The 19491-nt window shown below is 34.1% G+C and overlaps 2 protein-coding genes across 2 annotated transcripts; one reads left to right on the top strand and one right to left on the bottom strand.

Moving 5' to 3' along the window:
* Positions 1-7581: 7581 nt before the first annotated feature.
* On the top strand, positions 7582-14171 carry LOC110410918 (putative ABC transporter B family member 8). The gene is made up of 9 exons (XM_021420861.2): positions 7582-7970; positions 8086-8140; positions 8468-8646; positions 8912-9369; positions 10090-10630; positions 10745-10924; positions 11589-12872; positions 12965-13380; positions 13478-14171. Exons 1-9 carry the CDS (start codon positions 7716-7718, stop codon positions 13827-13829), a joined length of 3720 nt encoding a protein of 1239 aa, XP_021276536.1. The 5' UTR covers positions 7582-7715; the 3' UTR covers positions 13830-14171.
* A 2978-nt stretch (positions 14172-17149) lies between these two features.
* Positions 17150-19126, bottom strand: LOC110411603 (pseudo histidine-containing phosphotransfer protein 2-like). Its single transcript, XM_021421832.1, has 6 exons — positions 19067-19126; positions 18026-18156; positions 17829-17897; positions 17630-17701; positions 17376-17448; positions 17150-17260 (listed from the first exon to the last, which is right to left on the bottom strand). Exons 1-6 carry the CDS (start codon positions 19124-19126, stop codon positions 17213-17215), a joined length of 453 nt encoding a protein of 150 aa, XP_021277507.1. The 3' UTR covers positions 17150-17212.
* Positions 19127-19491: the final 365 nt, after the last annotated feature.

Raw genomic sequence — 19491 nt, 5'->3', positions numbered from 1 at the left:
TAGATAAGATTAGAAAGATATTTTTTTCCATGATGGAAAAAAAGGATCATACTATATATAATAACAACACACTACAGACTTTGGAGCTGACTCTGGCCCAGTTTTAGTTCCCATGGGTGGTACTTCGTCAAGAACCCACCGTCCATTTTTTTTTCTGTTCTGATTAATCTGTTTGTGTTATGAATACATCATCAATTAATTAAACTTCGTTAGCAATATTGTTAATATTGCTGTTATTGTGTGCACGTAACAAAAAGCAAATAAGAAATGGAGATGCAAATTTACAACTAAGAATGGCAGAAGGAATCTCCACCAATAAGAAACTTGAAAATTAGAGATAGGATCGAGGGTGGGTTTTAGATTAGCCGTCATGGTATTATTTAGAAGTACAAACATATTTTTATTTTTATCCCATTTGCATATGTAGATTAATAATGATATTGTTATTAGCATAAATCCTAAGTTTATGATTATGAGTTTGGGATACACCATGAGAAGCTAAAACGGGACAATGGTTGCTTCCTAATTTCCCAGTGGGACAACAAAGCCAATCCAAACGGAACCAGTCTCTGAATGCACGTGATCTAACTTTTTGCATGTCCATAATTGGAAAACGTAATGGATTGAAATAAGCATATAAAGTATAAACCCAACATCAATCTTGACCCATTAAAATAGTTGCTTTAAACTCAAAATTTTAAACAAGATAATCAGTAATATTTATGGTACCGAAGTGCAACAAAAAAAAGTAAACAAAGTAAAAGATGAAAGGCCAAGATAGATCAAAAGGCTGGCAATATTTTACATTTTCTTGACTTAATGGAAAGCTTTTGATTTTTAAAATTGAATCGATAAAAAGATAGAGAGTTCTTTCCTGTCTTGTTTGCAATCTAATATAATACTAGTGATTTTTAACTTTTGTCACTGTCTAAATGGAGAGGTCCCCATTGTCCATTGAAGCATGCCTAAGCATAATTGCTTTGCCATGGACCAAGGTCGTGTCACAAGCCAGAGATCATCAAGAACCACGATCATCATCACCATCACTTTCAAGCTTTTTCTCTTTGGATTCATCAATTATGCCAGTACTAGCTTCTGCAATTAATTATACTGGCGTGGAATTAAAGTAGTCTTAAAATTAGTGGTTTACCATTAAAGTGAAGATCAACCTGTCCCATTTTCATATTTGGTTTAATCAACTAAACCCTGTCTTATCATATATATCGGTATCCTTTTCACCCTTCATTTTTCCGATATGGTGTTAAGTAGATTGTCCATTCGTTGATATTTTCTTTTTATGGTATGAATGGAATATGAATTCCGATATTTTGGTATAATTATTAATTATTCCTTGGAATCTGGTGCCATACTGTTTGAGTGTTAATCAATAAAGATGAGGAGATTTTGATTACCATCACCTTTTTTCCTTTCGAAATTAAATCATTAGCTTGTATTCATAAAAAAAGATAGGAAATGTAATTATTTCCTATCATAAGAAGAACATCAAAAAACCCCTCTTCAGATGAGTTGGTCGACAGTCTTTTCTTATGCAGATAAAAAAATCCTTCCGTTGTTCCCCTACCTTTCTATCATCATAAAACCCTTTTTATGAATATGAACAGAAACAATCAAGAGCCCAGAACCAAATTTATACATCATTACATAACTCCAGCAGGCTGTAAGCAAAATAAACATAATATAACTACACAAAAAGATCTTAACTAAACTATCAACAGCCACTTTAAACCGTGCGTAAACCTAACAAAAAGCCTTTAAAATAACACATTGCACCAGATGGCCAAGGCTACCATCCACAAAAACAGTCAATAACAGAACCAGAAAAGGCCAGAGCTCCAACTTACTCATCCACAAAAGGCCAGAAAGCATTATTTATAATAAAATGAAATAATATTCATATTATCTTTGATTTATTCTAATTTTAATAAATGATCATTTGTTATACTCAAAATTTATTAATTGTGACGATGTCGAGTTAAAATTTCGTGAACATATTCGAATTTGTAGAGTTATTGCTTAAAGATATCAATCGACTTTCATCAGTGCCTTGCATGTGGGGCGAGAGTGGGGTGAGTGGATCTGAGGTCTGGCTATGCTTGAATGGAGGGTTCTGTTTGGGTTTCTGCACATGAGTGGGATGCTTCTCCAAGTTTCAATGCTCTCTCAGGGCCTGCTGTGATAATTGATGCAGGGAAAGGGCTGTTCGTTGCTTGTTGGTGTGGGGCCATTCACAGGCGCCACTGTCGGTTCTGTGCAGGTTTCATAAAAGGGTTAACTAGGGGAAGTGGATCCTACTATGCAACTGCTTTTGTTGGACGTCAGAGACCCTGGGCTGTGCTGCTTGTCTGCAACAGAGTAAAGATGATGTCGAAGAAATCGAGGGAGTGTCTGATCAATGATCTCGCATGACTCCAATGCTACTTATTTTTGCTGTTCAGTAGTGGTCGTCTTTTGGTCCAGGATATGTTACTAATTTTAACACTGTTTCTTAGGGAATGATCAACTCTAACTGCATAGGAAAGCTCCTGTATAGCTTCGAATCTAGGTCACTTAGCTTTTGACAGATCGAAAGTGTAAGAGGCTCCTCCTCTTCCAGATGTCCTTTGTGTATAGGAAACTTAGGAGCTCACCACTTGTGTTTTGGTGGAGATCATGCCACCGCGAGTCTTTGAACGTTGAAGACTAGCTCGGGCATCTCCATTCTTTCCTTTTCATTACAGGAATGAAATGATTACAGATAAGCACGTTATTTTCTGCAGGTTGAAAAAGCTACCCATCACAAATATATCTGCAACTGCAAGCATACTGAAAAGAAATTTTCCCAGGTTGTTAACAGTAATGTCTTAACTCTTAATTAAGAATACTACTTAGTCAGAAATTAATTGTTTTTCAAAAAAGACTTTCCTTTTAATGCATTGTTTTAAGGTCAAATCAACACATTAAATATCAAATACTATTCTAAAAAGTTTAATTAATAGTAAGCTTATCATTTTTTTATTTTATTGAAAGGTGATAGTAAGCTTCTAAAGTTGCAACGGCATTTACAAAGAACTCCCTGCATTTGCAAAATGAAAACAGGTAAATAAATCCTTGTTAGAAAGCTCGAAACCACTGATCTATGAAATTAAAACTTCCCCACCTACTTCACCTGTCATTGGCGAACCAACATTTTATATATTCCATTAATCTACTGATGGCTGGCTTTAGTTGCAGCATGAGCATATATGCAGTGGTTTAGTAACGAACCAACTCAAATAATTAATACTCACAAAAGCACACATGACGAAATTTTATTTCCCCCACCTCCCAATGCTCCACGTCCCTGGTTTCCGGCCACTTTAGCCGCGTCCCTGGTTTTGGTAATTCCATTCGTACTAAGTTAGGCATAGATACGATGAATTCTCTAGCTACCTCATGACTGGCACATGGTTCATATGTTTAATTGCTCATTAGAATAACGTATACTATCTTCCTTCAAAATTGGCCCCCTATAAAACACTAGAAAAAAAATTAAAAAAATGTTGGGATTTGGGATTATTTTTATTTCTTATTAAATTTTAGAAAGATGAAGCTCTAGAGGTGGGCCTGTCTCGGTTTATTTCGTTTTGTTTAAAGCTGGGTTTTATATACTAATAATAATAATAATAATAATCCCACTTTGTCTCACAAATATAGTTTATTTATTGAGTCCACTAAATGAAATTAACACCATCCAAGTTTTGGTTAACCTAACATACATAGGTAATGGTGATCGGTTAATTTAATTTAATGGCTAATTCTATCAGCTGTCCTTGAAAATTCCCGCGAGGGAATAGGCCCATAAAATAACTCACCAAGTTCACGCCGAGAAAACCGGCATTCGCCGTCATATTTTCACACGTTTATGATGTGAATCCCCAATATCAAAAGATATTTATTGGCAACACATAGTGGTTGAGTCATTGGTTGACAGTCTTCAAAGGATTTTTGGTTCCTTTTTAATTGGTTTTACATTGAAATTCACAAGAGTTAAGGATTAAGACTTCGATCCCAAATGTGTTTTTTTCTTCTTCGGGCTTCATCTAAATGATTGAGAAAAAAAATATAAAATTGATATGTCCATTTCATACAGTAAAACGCTAATTTGAATTTATTTAATATTAACATGTATCATCATAATATTATTAGACTCCTACGTCATTGATTATGCATTAATGTATGCCAACGTGGTAACTGATAATTGGTTTAAATCGTTGGTATCTCACTTTCTTTTGATGGATCAAATAAAACAACATTTATATGAGAGAGTTAGAATGGTGTACAAGAGGATACTCCACATATAAAACGAACGAACCTATTGGAGAATATATATATAGCTCTAACACACCATATACACCTAATCAATGTACCCAAAAATTAATAAAAAAAAGATATCATACCTACTCTGATGACTTCTATTGACACTAGTTTTTTTTTTTTTTTGTATTCTAAGAGGAGATTAATCGTCACGTAAGAGGATGGGCAGACCCAAGTTCATGAGAGTGGTGTCACGTGACACCATTTAATTAAAAAAATATTTATTTATTATATGATTTTTAAAAATTTTATATAGTTAATAATACTATAAAGTCACTAATTTTATTACAATTTTGTAAGAAGTGAGACTTTTATTAAAAAATTTATATATTAATAATATATAAATATTTTTTTAAAAAAATAATATTTAAATACTATAAAAAAGTAAATTTATCAAAAAATAATTTATATATTAATATTTAAATTTTACATGGAGAGATTACTTCTTCCTCATTGGTAGGTATCAAAGAATTGATTGTCACATCTGATTTTAAGGTAGTGTTATCTTGAAATTGTAATAAAGCTAAATAGACACATCTTTAATAAAATTGATGATTTGAGAAATTTTATTGGAGACATTGTATTTTCGCACACTAGCTGTAAACTTCAATCTAATCTTCTTATGGTTGATCAAAATATTGTACCAGTTCTTGATACTTAATAAAACTTCTATTAATTTGAAGGAAAAAAAAATCATACCTACTTTATAAGACAAACACAGCAAATCAGAATGAACAAAAAAAAACCATTTATATATATTATTCATCACTGCAATGGTGGCATTTTCAATAAAACATTAGGCTATTTTTGTGAGTAGCTTATATTATATTGCTCTTAAAATGGAAATTTTAGATTAAGTTCCTCTCCAAGTGAAGTTCTTAAACTCGAAACAATTATTGATGTGGTTAAGAAATTCCATATATGTAAGCAATTTAGATTTGTAACAATGTTTATAAAAAGAAAAAATAGGTTTGTATCAAATTTCTTTTAAAAGAGAGTTTTATTATAAACTTGACTTTAGATTAGTTTATCTGCAATTTTGTTGGTAAACAAAAATGGTTAATACATTTATTTTTGTTGCATATGTCGTAGTCTTCCTGGGGAAAATGTAAATGACTATTAATAATTGAACTCAAAACACTGTTCTATATTTGATCAATTTGATGGCATTAATGAGAGATTCTTCTGCACCACCCGGAAGCATCTAAATATTCCTTTATTCCTCCCTGGAGAAGCATACCTTAATGAAGATTATCAATTCATAGAATATAATAAATGGCATCCAATATGATCTGATTGAATGGAAATGAGCGATTTCTTGGTGAGCAAAAGATCTTATAGTACATTAACCAAACGCTATCTTATTCTTGTAACAAAATTTCCAAGAGAAAAGATGGAAAAAGTATTTAAAATGCGGCAGGTCCAGGTGGAAGAAGTTGGAACTCTTTAGTGGTAGCTGCAGCAGCTTATGAACTCCGAAATGCAATAAGCAAAATGCATTAACCAATAACCACATCGCTCACCACTAAATAATGGGATTTGAAACAGATATTTTGTCCTTTTGTTCTAGGAAATCACCATGTAATCATAGCAAAAGACGGAGAATATATATGATTCTCGCCCCATCAAGGCCCTTCAGCTGAATATCTTACTATACATCATCCATGGAAATTATGATTATGTGTCAAGATTATAGTAGTGCACAAAAATTTAGGACACAAAGAAGCAACATGTCTCATATAGGTGCTTGGATTGTCATTATTCCAAAAGTAGAAAAGAGTAAGTACAAAAATTGGTTAGAAAACAAAAAAAAAAAAGCAATCATGGATCATGAATTGGCTTATATCATGTCATAAGTTGATGGGAGATCTCATATGATCTCCTGGAGATTTCACATATCTAAAATTGAATTTGGTGCATTATTGTTGGGACAAGAATATTGATGGTGCAGTGTGGTCGTAGACAACGCAGGGAGCTCGAGGTATTCTAGTATCCTTTGCACTTGTAATGTGGGGAAAGATTCTGTATGTTTTCTTGTACTTTTATTACTAATCAATGATCTGTGTTTCGGTTGATTAATGGTCATAGCATGCATTATTATTATTATAAGACATGCCAAAAGAGGCAGAAGTCTGTGACAGCTCCAGAGCTCCAATGATTTTTTTTTTTATTAATTTTATGGTTGGAAGAGAGCTTAAAGGATGCTTTTGCCCAATTTAAAACGATCTAATTAAAATGAAGTAAAGTAGCTATACAGCTTAATTATATGTCATTTCCTTGAGAGAGAGAGAGAGAGATAAGAGAATGATTAAAAGTCCAGCAATACAGCTTAGAATATGATGCTATGCCTGCATATATAGGATCAGTACAAGCAACTGACAGCAATTTGGATTGACAAAAAGGAATATGCTTTATATTTAATAAAAAAAAAACCTACTTTACTTTAGAAAAAAGGAGAACCCCTCAATTTTTTTAGAAAAGAAGCTTTTAATTTGAACTCATTCCAAGAGCTTTTCTTCTAATTTTAAATTCTTTTAACCCTTTTTAACTTATAAAATTTAGAAATTATACAGTGTAATCTCTGATCTTTTAAGTGATGATCTTGATGTATTAAAATATTCAAAAAAAAAAGTTCTCATATGATTAATTTTATGGATGAAAAAGCCAAAAACTATGATCATATCTAATATTAACAAAAGAAACTCTTGAAAATTTCATGTATACATATTATTTAATTTCGGAATATGTACGACTTCGTGTTGTAATTATTACTGCTTATTATGCAGAGATTGCCGGTTAGTGGAATTGGATATAGGGATGGAAATCTACTTCATCAAATCTTTAATAATTGTATAAAAGAAATCAATTAGTAAAATAAAAGCCGACATTAACGATATGTGTTTAAAGTAATCTCACATCACAATTGCTATACTAAACCATAAAAAAAAAAAAAGAAAAAGAAAGGGAGCAAGAAACAAAAATATTGGCCCCCCATTAAAGGGTGGTCATAGTCATCTTTCTTGAACTTACTTCAAAAAAGGTTTACCCTTGCTCTCATGGTAATGAAAGTAACAACCACCAACACAAAGAAAACACTATCTTTAACAAACCCACAAAGAGCTTTGTGACATATAAAGTTCACTTCATGGAAAATCATCAGCAGCCATCATTTCTATTCTTATATAAATAGATATTCAAATGGCAATAGTTTGGTAGAGAGCAAATCAAGTCTTTTTTATGCTTCTGCTCATAGCCCTTTTCTGCTTTTCTTCTTATATCTCCTCTTGCTTGATCCCCTTCGCTTAAGAAATCTAAAAGCTTCTTTGACATTGAGGGTTCTGATCATCAGAAGGGAAATTGAAATGGGTTCTCCAGAGAAGAATGGGATAGAGAAAGGAGAAATGGGGGAGAAGGAAATTAGAAAGCATAATATAGGCATAATTTTCAGATATGCTGATTGGGTTGATATTTTGCTAATGGTTTTGGGTACTTTTGGAGCTATTGGGGATGGCATGTCAACAAACTGGTTAATAATCTTTGCCGGCCGTATAATGAACAGCATGGGTTATGGTAATACCCAACAAAATAATAACAATTTCATGGAAGAGGTCGAAAAGGTTAGAACTTTGAACTGGTAGTCAACAATGTCATTCTATTATTACTTAGCACTGTTTTTGCTGATCTTTCTGTCTCTCATTTTCGCTTTTTTTTTTTTTGTGACTTTGTTAACAGTGCTGCTTATACTTTACATACTTGGGATTAGCAGCAATGGTGGTGGCTTTCATGGGTAATTTCAGGAAACATTTTTTTTCCACATTTGTATAGCTTTCTGAGGACAAGGGGGAGTTTGCAGTTGTACATCTTAGTACAAGTTGAATCAGTCCACTAATTTCAAACAGCAGGGATTCGAGGAAGCTAGCTAGTATCATAATAAGGAGACACTGACTTTATAACCAAAATGAATCAAGAAACGAGCTCATTTTTTGAAACCCTAGAATGCCCTAATTTTGAAAAGCTTTAAATTTATTATATAATATCATCGAAATAATCCTTGCATGTTAAAAAATATAACAAAAGGACACTGGGACTAAATTGATAATTTTAATGCTTGCAGAAGGTTACTGTTGGAGCAAAACCAGCGAGAGGCAAGTGTTGAAGATTCGTTACAAGTATTTGGAAGCCATTCTTAGGCAAGAAGTTGGCTTCTTTGATTCACAGGAAGCAACTACTTCAGAAGTCATCAATAGCATATCTAAAGATACATCTCTCATACAAGAAGTCCTCAGCGAAAAGGTACCAATTTCATATATATACAGTATATTCTTCAGCACTCATCTTATGAATATCTATGATTTTTATTTGATACCAGCACATAATACTCGGCATTTAATGTTAGCATTTGCTAGAATTTTACACTGAAACAAATTGATTACCTTTTGAAATAAGCAACTTCCAGATCTGCTTATTATTGTTAATGGGCTTTCTTTTTCCAATTAAATCGGAGACAGTGAACTGTTCCTAACCCTATCAATTTATCATTTCTCGTTCAAATTTTCAGGTTCCAATATTTGTGATGAATTCATCTGCCTTCATCTCAGGACTTGCATTTTCCGCTTACCTTTCATGGAGGTTGGCTATAGTAGTTTTCCCAGCACTGCTTCTCCTCATCATTCCAGGAATAATTTATGGAAAGTACCTTCTCTATCTATGCAAGAAAGCTTCCAAGGAATATGGCAAAGCAAATGCCATTGTGGAGCAGGCTCTGAGTTCCATTAAGACCGTTTATTCATTCACAGCTGAAAGGAGAATTGTTGAGAGATATTCAGCTATATTGGATAGGACAATAAAGCTGGGACTGAAGCAAGGCATAGCAAAAGGTTTGGCTGTGGGCAGCACAGGGATTGCTTTTGCGATATGGGCTTTCCTAGCTTGGTATGGAAGCCATTTGGTTATGTACAAAGGAGAAAGCGGAGGAAGGATCTACGCAGCTGGCGTCTCCTTCATATTGGGCGGACTGTAAGTCAGGCGTCTCATATTTGTCTTCATTACTTCACCTTAAACATCTTAAAATTATTTACTGATATTGATTATGGACTAAGGTCCAATAAGATCAGCTCTAAAGTATGTTACATAGAGTATATACAGTAAGAATAAGCATGAAAGTGCTTAAGGAATCTTCAATCAAATATTTATATGCTCCCTTCGAAACATCTCCTTTGTATCATTTTCCTATTGTGTTCGGCAGGGGGGTGAACGAAGGAAACTTAAAATAATGGTGACAAAAGAAAAGTGAAAGAGAATATTATTTTTCTTCTGTTCCATAATAAGGAAATTAGGACAGGAAAATGGATATGTTTGCATTTTTTCACACTTTACGAAATTAATCGTTTCATAACTGATTTGAAAAAAGCAATTATTCAACAAGAATTAACCATTTTATATTTATATTACCTTCAATTCTTTATCTCTTGTACTAAATATCGAAATTAATTTTTTTTAACATTCTCTCTTTAGTTTTCCCTTTTTTTTTTTTTCCTTTTAATTACCTTTCCTTTCCTATTCTCTTGCTATACACTGCTTTTACGGTAGAAGCAAAACCTGACTGGTAGATATTATAGTCTTGAGTTTATGATATTATTACTCGATTGGCAAGCGAAATTAAAGCATCATTAACAACAGTCTTCCGCTTTGTCCATCTGTATGTAGACACTAAGTGTAAAGTTTTCCTATATATAGGTGTCTTGGAGTAGCACTTGCTGATTTGAAGTACTTCACAGAAGCCACCATTGCTGCTACGAGAATCTTTGCTAGGATTGACCGGACTCCGGAAATTGAGAGTGAGGACACAAAGGGCATTGTGTTAGACACAATTCGAGGAGATATAGAATTTGATCAGGTCAAATTCATATATCCTTCTCGTCCTGATTCCGTTGTTCTCAAAGATTTCAACCTCAAAGTTGAAGCAGGCAAAACTGTGGCTCTCGTTGGTGCAAGCGGAAGCGGTAAATCCACTGCAATTGCATTGGTGCAACGTTTTTATGATGCAAACGATGGAGCAGTGAAGATTGATGGGGTTGATATAAGAAGATTGCAATTAAAATGGATCAGAGGAAAAATGGGTCTTGTTAGTCAAGAACATGCATTATTTGGGACATCAATAAAGGAAAATATAATGTTTGGGAAGCTAGATGCTACGATGGATGAAGTCATGGCTGCTGCCATGGCTGCGAATGCCCACAATTTCGTAAGACAGCTTCCGGAAGGGTATGAAACAAGGGTGAGTGTTAAGCATCAAAACTTGTACTTAGAAAGTTTGTGAAATTTGTGATGGATATGTTCTTTTCTTTAATCAAATCATGAAGTATTCAAGTCTAACTTCTAACATCAACAGATTGGCGAACGCGGAGCACTGTTGTCAGGAGGACAAAAGCAGCGAATTGCTATTGCCAGAGCCATTATCAAGAACCCTGTGATTCTCCTACTTGATGAAGCAACAAGTGCTCTAGACTCCGAATCAGAAACACTGGTCCAAAATGCACTTGATCAGGCCTCCATGGGAAGAACCACTCTGGTAATTAATTTGACTGCTTTCACTGGTTAATCTTAATTCCTTTAATTTCTTTTTATAACGATAAAATGCCAAATTCAACTGATGAGTGATGAAAATTATATTTGTTTCTTTGAATTCTGCTTTGTGACAGAATGTGATTACATATTCTTATTAACCTTATCATTTTTCAATGGTCGATTCCTTTTGCCCTTAAGGAAAGCAGTATATGATAATTTCAATTTAATCAATTTTTCTACATACTGGCCGTGCATACTTCTCTTAAAACACCCTGTCCAACATGTTTTCTCTTTATCGTTCATTGTGTTTCAGAAATAGCAAACATGAGCTGTCTTTGCCATGCTACCAAACAAAGGTTCCCGTTTTATATTTCTTGTCCCATTTTGCTTTTGTTTTTTCTTTTTTGGCCCTGATTTTCACTTTATCAAGGTTCTGTTGGTCTGACTCAAAAAGTCAAATAAAAATAATTAGTAAAATGAAACAGAAGGTGTAACTGGATTAACGGGCTTAAACTATGTGTGCTAGCTAGTATGCAATTAGATTCAGGATTTCATTCTAGTTTAATTTCCAAAGTCCTAACCCATATGTGAGTAGGGTATTGATTGGGGTTGGACTTACCAAAACCTTATTTTCTTCCTCTAATTAACTAGAATTCCAATTTGATCAGGTTGTTGCCCACAAGCTCTCCACTATTAGAAATGCAGACCTCATTGCAGTAGTTAATAATGGTTGTATCATTGAAATGGGATCGCACAACGATCTGATAAACATGAAGAACGGACACTATGCCCAACTTGCAAAGCTACAAAGACAATTCAGCTGCGATGACCATGAACAAAATCCTGAAACACGCCTTTCTTCTGTTGGAAGAATGAGTACAGGCAGGCTAAGCACAGCCAAATCAAGCCCAGCTTTCTTTGCTACACCAGTGCACATTGAAAGTCCAAAAAAACCAGTATCTCATCCCTCTCCTTCCTTCTCTCGGCTTCTCTCTTTAAATTCCCCTGAATGGAAGCAAGGTTTGATTGGTAGCCTCTCTGCTATAGCTTTTGGCGCAGTCCAACCTGTCTATGCCTTAACCGTTGGTGGCATGATTTCAGCCTTTTTTGCAAAAAGCCACCAAGAAATGCAGGCTCGAATTCGTACTTATGCTTTGATATTTTCTCTACTCACCTTGTTCTCCATCATTCTGAATCTTATTCAGCATTATAATTTTGCTTATATGGGTGAGCGGCTAACCAGGAGAATCCGAAAGAGAATGCTAGAAAAAATGTTGTCCTTTGAAGCTGCTTGGTTTGATGAAGAGAAAAACTCTAGTGGAGCTTTATGTTCTAGTTTGAGCAATCAGGCTTCTATGGTTAAGACTCTTGTTGCAGACAGAATTTCATTGTTAGTTCAAACAACTTCAGCTGTTACCATCGCAATGATTATAGGACTAATTGTTGCTTGGAAGTTAGCGGTAGTCATGATTGCAGTCCAACCTGTCACAATTCTATGTTTCTACACTCGAAAAGTTCTGCTTTCTAGTATTTCAACTAATTTTGTCAAGGCACAAAATCAAAGTACTCAGATAGCGGTGGAAGCAGTCTATAATCATAAAATTGTGACTTCATTTGGGTGCATTGGTAAGGTTCTTGAACTTTTCGATGAGGCTCAAGAGGAACCAAGGAAAGAGGCAAGGAAAAAATCATGGCTTGCAGGAATTGGCATGGGGTCTGCTCATTGCTTGACCTTTATGTCATGGGCATTGGATTTCTGGTATGGAGGTAAGCTAGTTGAAATGGGAGAGATATCAGCAGGGGATGTGTTTAAGACATTCTTTGTCTTGGTGAGCACTGGAAAGGTCATAGCTGATGCCGGAAGCATGACCTCTGATCTAGCCAAAGGCTCAACCGCAGTGGCATCTGTTTTTGAAATCCTTGACCGGCAATCCTCAATTCCAGGGTCTCAAGTAAGTAGACTGTTTCCTAGTCAACTGAATTGAACTCCGTTTAAATTACAACATAAATTTTGCTTGAATTAATCTGTTTACTATTGCATTAGGGAGGAGATGGCACCAGTGGAACGAAGTTGGAAAGAATTACTGGAAAGATCGAGCTGAAGAAGGTAGATTTTGCATATCCAAGCAGGCCAGAGACACTAGTTTTACGCCAATTTAGCTTGGAAGTGAAACTAGGCACAAGTGTTGGACTAGTTGGGAAAAGTGGCTGTGGAAAATCAACTGTGATTGGACTAATCCAAAGATTTTATGATGTTGAAATGGGGTCAGTGAGAGTAGATGGTATCGACATAAGAGAACTTGATGTTCAATGGTACAGGAGGCAAATGGCGCTTGTCAGCCAAGAACCAGTAATTTATTCTGGCAGCATCCGGGATAACATTGCGTTTGGAAAACTTGATGCATCAGAGAATGAAGTTGTAGAGGCAGCTAGAGCTGCAAATGCTCACGAATTTATCTCGTAAGCTGTTTATAGTTTCTAGCAGGCCATTGCGTGAATGGCATTGTAACCTTGAAATGTGCTAATAATTCTGGTTTGCGTTGAATTTGTTGTGTAGGGCATTGAAGGAAGGATACGAGACAGAATGTGGGGAAAGAGGAGTTCAATTATCAGGAGGGCAAAAACAAAGAATAGCCATTGCTAGAGCTATAATTCGGAACCCAAGAATTCTTTTACTAGATGAGGCAACCAGCGCTCTTGACGTGCAATCTGAGCAAGTTGTTCAAGAAGCATTGGATAGAACCATGGTCGGAAGGACCACAGTTGTGATAGCTCATCGGCTTAACACAATAAAAAAAGTAGACTTAATTGCATTTGTTGCCGATGGGAAGGTGGTGGAGCGAGGCACCTACGCTCAGCTCAGGAACCACCAAGGAGCATTCTCCAAGCTTGCTAGTCTTCAAACATAATTTGTGCTTGTTAACTCTTCAAGGCTGGAATTTACCGCTAGCTAGCAGTTAGACGGTGTTCCCTAGAGCTACCTGGCCACTCACACTTGGATTAAACTTAAAAGAGATCTCCTACTTGTCTGTAATGCAGAAAATTGCACAAAAATGGGGCTGTGAAGATATCCAAACATGGGAAATCCGTTTATAGATTCGTATCAGATCGATGGTGTTTAACTTGACCCATGGCACAGCAGTGATATATTGTATCATGTATAAGTAAGATTTATCAACCATGATATATATTTGAACGAGTCTGTATCATTTTAACTTTCAAACAATTCAAACTCTAAATATCAAAAAATATATTGCTCACTTTTAGCATTCACATAATGAAAAAATGGATGACTTTCAAAATTAAGTGTTTTTAAAAATAACCATCTTTTTAATTCTAACTATTTTTAACTAAGAAAAAAATTTTGTGAACAAAATTACTCTTAATGAAAACTCTTCATCTTCAAGTGCGAAAAAAATATTTTGATTTTAAAAAGAAAAAATTAACACCACCACTACTCAAGAACAATGATACAAAAATGCAAAAACTAACAATAAAAAATTTAAAATAACAAAAAAAAGATTAAAAAGAAGAAAGAAGGATCTTCATCATAGTGATCTTCTTATATACACAAACGAACAAATGGAAAAAAAAAAAAGAAAAAAAGAAGTGGAGAGAAAGTTATTTTGGTTTTGATAAGTTTTGTTTTTTTTTTCTTTACTTGGAGAGGTTGTTGCAAAAAATTCCCAAAGCCTTGATAACTGCAAGCTTAAGGATATATTGGTATTATGCATATGCTGCAAAAGCTCCAACGAAGAAACTAACCTAGAAAACTTAGAAAAAAAATTGTTACACTTTGTGTTTAATTCTAAGAACTTATATCTTATGAAATATGAAAATAGAGACTAACTTACATACCATGTTAAAAAAAAAATTATTATACTTTATGTTTAAACTATTTAATTTCGTTTATATACTAATGAAATACAAAGATAGGTCAAGTTACACACCATGCTGAAAAAAAAAATATTACACGTCATCTTTAAGCTTCAACGCTAGATGTTACATGTCAAGAACAAAACAGAAGACGTTACATGTCAAAGTCAAAGCTTTAGCATCAAATATTACACATCAAGGTCAAAATTTTAGCACTAGATATTACATGCCAAAGCTTCATTCCTCCTACTGATATTATACATTAAGGCATATTCTACCAGACTTGAATTACTGAAAAACTTAATAGAAATAAATCCAAGAACTTGTTATTCATCGTGCCATGCTTTTTCATCTATAGATCATTAATAGAAGGTTTTGTAAATGTAAATTTGAAGTTCAATCTACAAACTTAATAGGACATGGATAAAGCATCTTGCAATAGTTGAAATAAGGTTTTTCCAAACATTTGAAATTTTTGTTCAACCTTCATCTTGCTTGATAAAGGTTTTATGTGCTGTGGTTCTTGGCTAGCCAATCTAATGGGCAAATTTTTTATGTCTTCATTTTCTTCTCTGATGTTCTTTTGAGTTTTTGTAGGATCTTTACTATCATTTTTTTTTAATGTTTCAATCTTTTCTATAAGAGTTACAGCTTTTGTTTAAAAAAAAATAAACTCAAGGATATGATATTTTCTTCTATATTTTTTAATTTATAAATCGATAACGATATGATAAGATAATAAAAGATAGACAAAAAGAGATGGTGACAATAATAAAGTTAGAGAGAGTTGAATCACAACAGACAAATGGTGAGAGAGAAAAATTAAGAGTAATTAATTTATTTGAAATGATTTTAAAAGTATTTTTATCATCTTATGTTAAAATTAGAGAAAAAAAAAGTTAGGTTTATAGTGAAGGCTATGTTTGAAATGATAAGGTTATTTGTTACAATTTTCTCATGGAAAAATATATTCAAATTAAGGACAATACATAAAAGATTGAACAAGATTATTTCGTATATGCTATATATGTAGTTGATCACGAGGCAGGAATAATATGCCTGATGAGATGCAAGGTCCTGCACACCTAAAAATGACACAACTAATATATTTATTTTTTATGCTAAGAAGAAGAGAACAACCTCATCAAACTAGATTTTGAGAGATCCATTTACTATTATCTAAGCTTTTGCTGGTATTTGATCGAATTTGGGTCGGCCTGCTTTTGAGTTAATTGGACTCTGTTGCCTGGACTTTTAACTTGGGTTTGGGTTCAGATTTCAGATGAGAGATCCGATTGCCCACATGCAAGTGACAGCCAGCCCTCTTATTTCTTTCCATACTTTTTTTTAAAAAAAAATTCTCCTGGCCTTTTCTTTTCATTCTTTTATTCACTTTCTATACTTTGTTCATTTTTGGGGTCGTAAATAAAAATATATTCAGTAATTATGAAGATAATTAAAAAAATAAAATGTGAACATTTTTAATTTTTTTATGTAAAATAGTTATAATTTTGTGAGAAAGGAAACTCTTTATTCACACATTAAAAGGATTATTTTGTTCATCATTAATTTTACAAATTGCTTCATCTTAGTGAATAAAGTTTCGCACTCTTTTGAATGAGAATTAAGTCGCCTCCCAAGTCTCGATAATTTTAGACCATTGCCATGTAGGATTTTCGAGAGTTCTTATTAGGTACTATGATTTAATCATCAAGTGCAAATCATCATAAATTTTAAGATAATTACCTCGTACCAAATACCACCTAGTAAAATGAATAGATTTTATTCTTTATTCATATAGTGGTTATTCACTTAGAATATGAGCTATGTAATAGTCATACGTGCATTTGCATTTTAATGAGATATATGATAATTCTCTAATCTCGATGACATAGTTTAAAATATTTTTAATTATTATTTTAAATTAATAAATATTTATGTTAAAAATTTATAAACTTTAATTTATGATGTATCACATAGGCTGAAAGTTAGTTAGTTATATGCTTATAATTTAGAATTTAGATGCAGTAATAAACTTCATACCACGTGAGGCAAATTAGTTCTTAGTCGTTGAGTAAGACAAGGACAGCAAATTCCATCCATACCAGACAAATTGAGAGAGAGAGATGAAATCCAATTGAGGGAAATTTTGTTTCAGAATTCACATGGAAGCTGAAATCTACATACGAAATGCATAGAAATTATAGGAAGCTTCCTTAGAAGTTCTAGTAATAGTTAGAAAGGAAACCCTTATGACAGGATCCCAAGGCACACGGATGAAATACCCGACACAGAGAAACAGAACTATCCCCAGTTTTTATTATATTCTAAAAGCAGATCATGAAACTGGTGGATTTGCTTGAAGCAATGGGGCCACCAAATACCAGGTTCTATCTCCAGCTTTAGCGCGACCGCTTCACTTGGAAGGCGTAGCTGGGTCAACAGGGCCTGCTTGCCTCAGTTGCTGCCATATATAGGAAACATTAAAAGGAGTTCAATACAAGTTTCTTTTTATCCTATCAATCGAAGTAAGCAAGAAAATATATGAAGAATGGTCTACGTGGTCGAGAGAGATAAACCTGAAAATAGGTCTCGAGCTTGGCTTTGAGAGTATCATGCTCCTTTCGCACCTGCTCGAAGGCGGCCTTTGCCCTGCTTGACATCACATTCATTTTCAAATTGAAGTCGGTATTGCATGTAATTATACAAGGGCCTGGATAGATATTTAGCATGACGAAGAGTTTAGGCATTCCTTCAGTTTATCCTTAAAATTAAAGACCGAATATATCTACTAAGTACATGGAGAAAATATAGATGAAAACAGGAACATTACCCTTCCACGTTCCCTTCCTCCAAAAGCGCCATTGTTTTGTTGATCTCATTTCGAACTTTGCTAGCACCAATGCTGCAAGAAGTGTCATTATCTATTAGACCAATTTTAATTAAGCTTTTGGCGATCGAACGTCAATAAATTGAAGTCCCTAGCAACATATATAGGTCTTGGAAGTACACCTCAGTGTCATGGAATTTACCTGGCGCTGTTGCCCTTAAGCCTATGCAAGATCCTGTCTAGTTTAGGGAAGTCAATCGGGGTAGCTTTCCTGTATACATAGATAATCATCACTGTTAATTGTTAACGTCATCATCATCAAAAAAAAAAAGAGGTGAAATTAAATGATCAAAAGGAAATCTAGAAGGGAAAAATAGAGTTCCAGCTCATTCTACTAACATATCCTCCTCAAGATTAGGTAGCAGTTCAGTCGTCTCCCTGAAGTACAAGGTCACCACCTCCTCTGCAATGCTGGGTTCGTCTTTGTCCGATAGCTCCTCCAGTTGAATGAACTGTGTGTCCAAAATCTCCTACAATAACAAAGATTTAAGGTTTTCACTCGATAACTCTTGTGGAGGGAGGAACTTACCGGTTGCTATTTTGTAATTTTTTTCGTCTGCCCACATTCTTAGACGAATTCATGTATCCCAAAATCAAGAAAGTAATTACCTTTCTAAAATTAAATCAAACAGGGTCCAATGCATTTTTTTTGCACAAAAGAAATTTTTCACAGAAGATGAGTTTAATATTCTCATGACAAAAGGAAAATTAAAATTTCAGATTGTCATCGGATCACCCTTATGAACTTTTACGGTAGTGAAAAATCTATGCACACACACTTATATGAGGCATATTAAGTCTAAGATATAATTAACAGTCCAATGATTAGAGATATTTATATGAGTGCAATTTCTTAAGCACAAAGGGTTGATAACAAGACATCTGCTGCAAGATTCAACCATGCACCAATCTGTTAGAATCTCTAAATTTGAACATTCAGAGCAAGAAGCAAAAATATAGTAATAGAGTTATTTCTGTTTCTCTTGAGGAGATAGGGTGCTTGACTCCATAACCGTTACAGTTTAGAGTCATTCTCGGTACCATTACTGATCTTGTTCTTGATCAGTTTTCTATCCCTTTAACACATAATAAAACAAAAAGAAGCAAGATAGTAAAATACCAAGATCTGTAATAACAAGAAAACCTGTTATTATTTTCATGGATGCATGTATACTGTATCATATACATCGACGGTAAAACCTTTTCTTTCTTTTGGCTTGAATAAATCAAGGGATTAATAATAAAATGGAAATCAAGAAAATAAACCTTGTGGTAAAATGGAAGAAAAGTGTCATGTACTCGATCATGGGGCAAAAATAAGATGCCATGAGATATGCAAAGGTGCTCTAAACCTGAAAACGGAAGAAGAAGGAACTAAACCTCATCAAGGAAGGATTGCCTCATGGCAGCAATTTGTTCACGCAAGCTTCTGTTTTCCATTTCAAGGAGAAACGATTTCTTGACTGCGGGAGATTTCAAGGCAAAGGTACTCGAGTATCCGAGAACGGTTAGCCAAAGCGGAGCATATACAACAGAAAAAGTTACTAAGAGCCAACAAATGTGCATGCAGCAACTTGTGAAAAGATTTATAATTTTTTTTTTGGCTAAACACTTTACGAAATTAATTGATTTGGAAAATAGAAAGCAAAACAATTTTTCAACCAAAATTAACCATTTTATTTTTATATTTCCTTCAATTCTCTATCTCTTGTACTAAATATCAAAAGTATTAGAATTAATATTTTTTGGTAACATTCTCCCTTAGTCACCGCCCCCTTTTTTTAAAAGTACCTTTCCTCTCCTTT

Source organism: Theobroma umbraticum, unplaced genomic scaffold (assembly GCF_002168275.2).
Source record: "Theobroma umbraticum cultivar Fairchild unplaced genomic scaffold, ASM216827v3 scaffold_56.0, whole genome shotgun sequence".
NCBI classification, from domain to species: Eukaryota; Viridiplantae; Streptophyta; class Magnoliopsida; order Malvales; family Malvaceae; genus Theobroma; species Theobroma umbraticum.
This window is presented reverse-complemented; position numbering and strand designations above follow the sequence as displayed.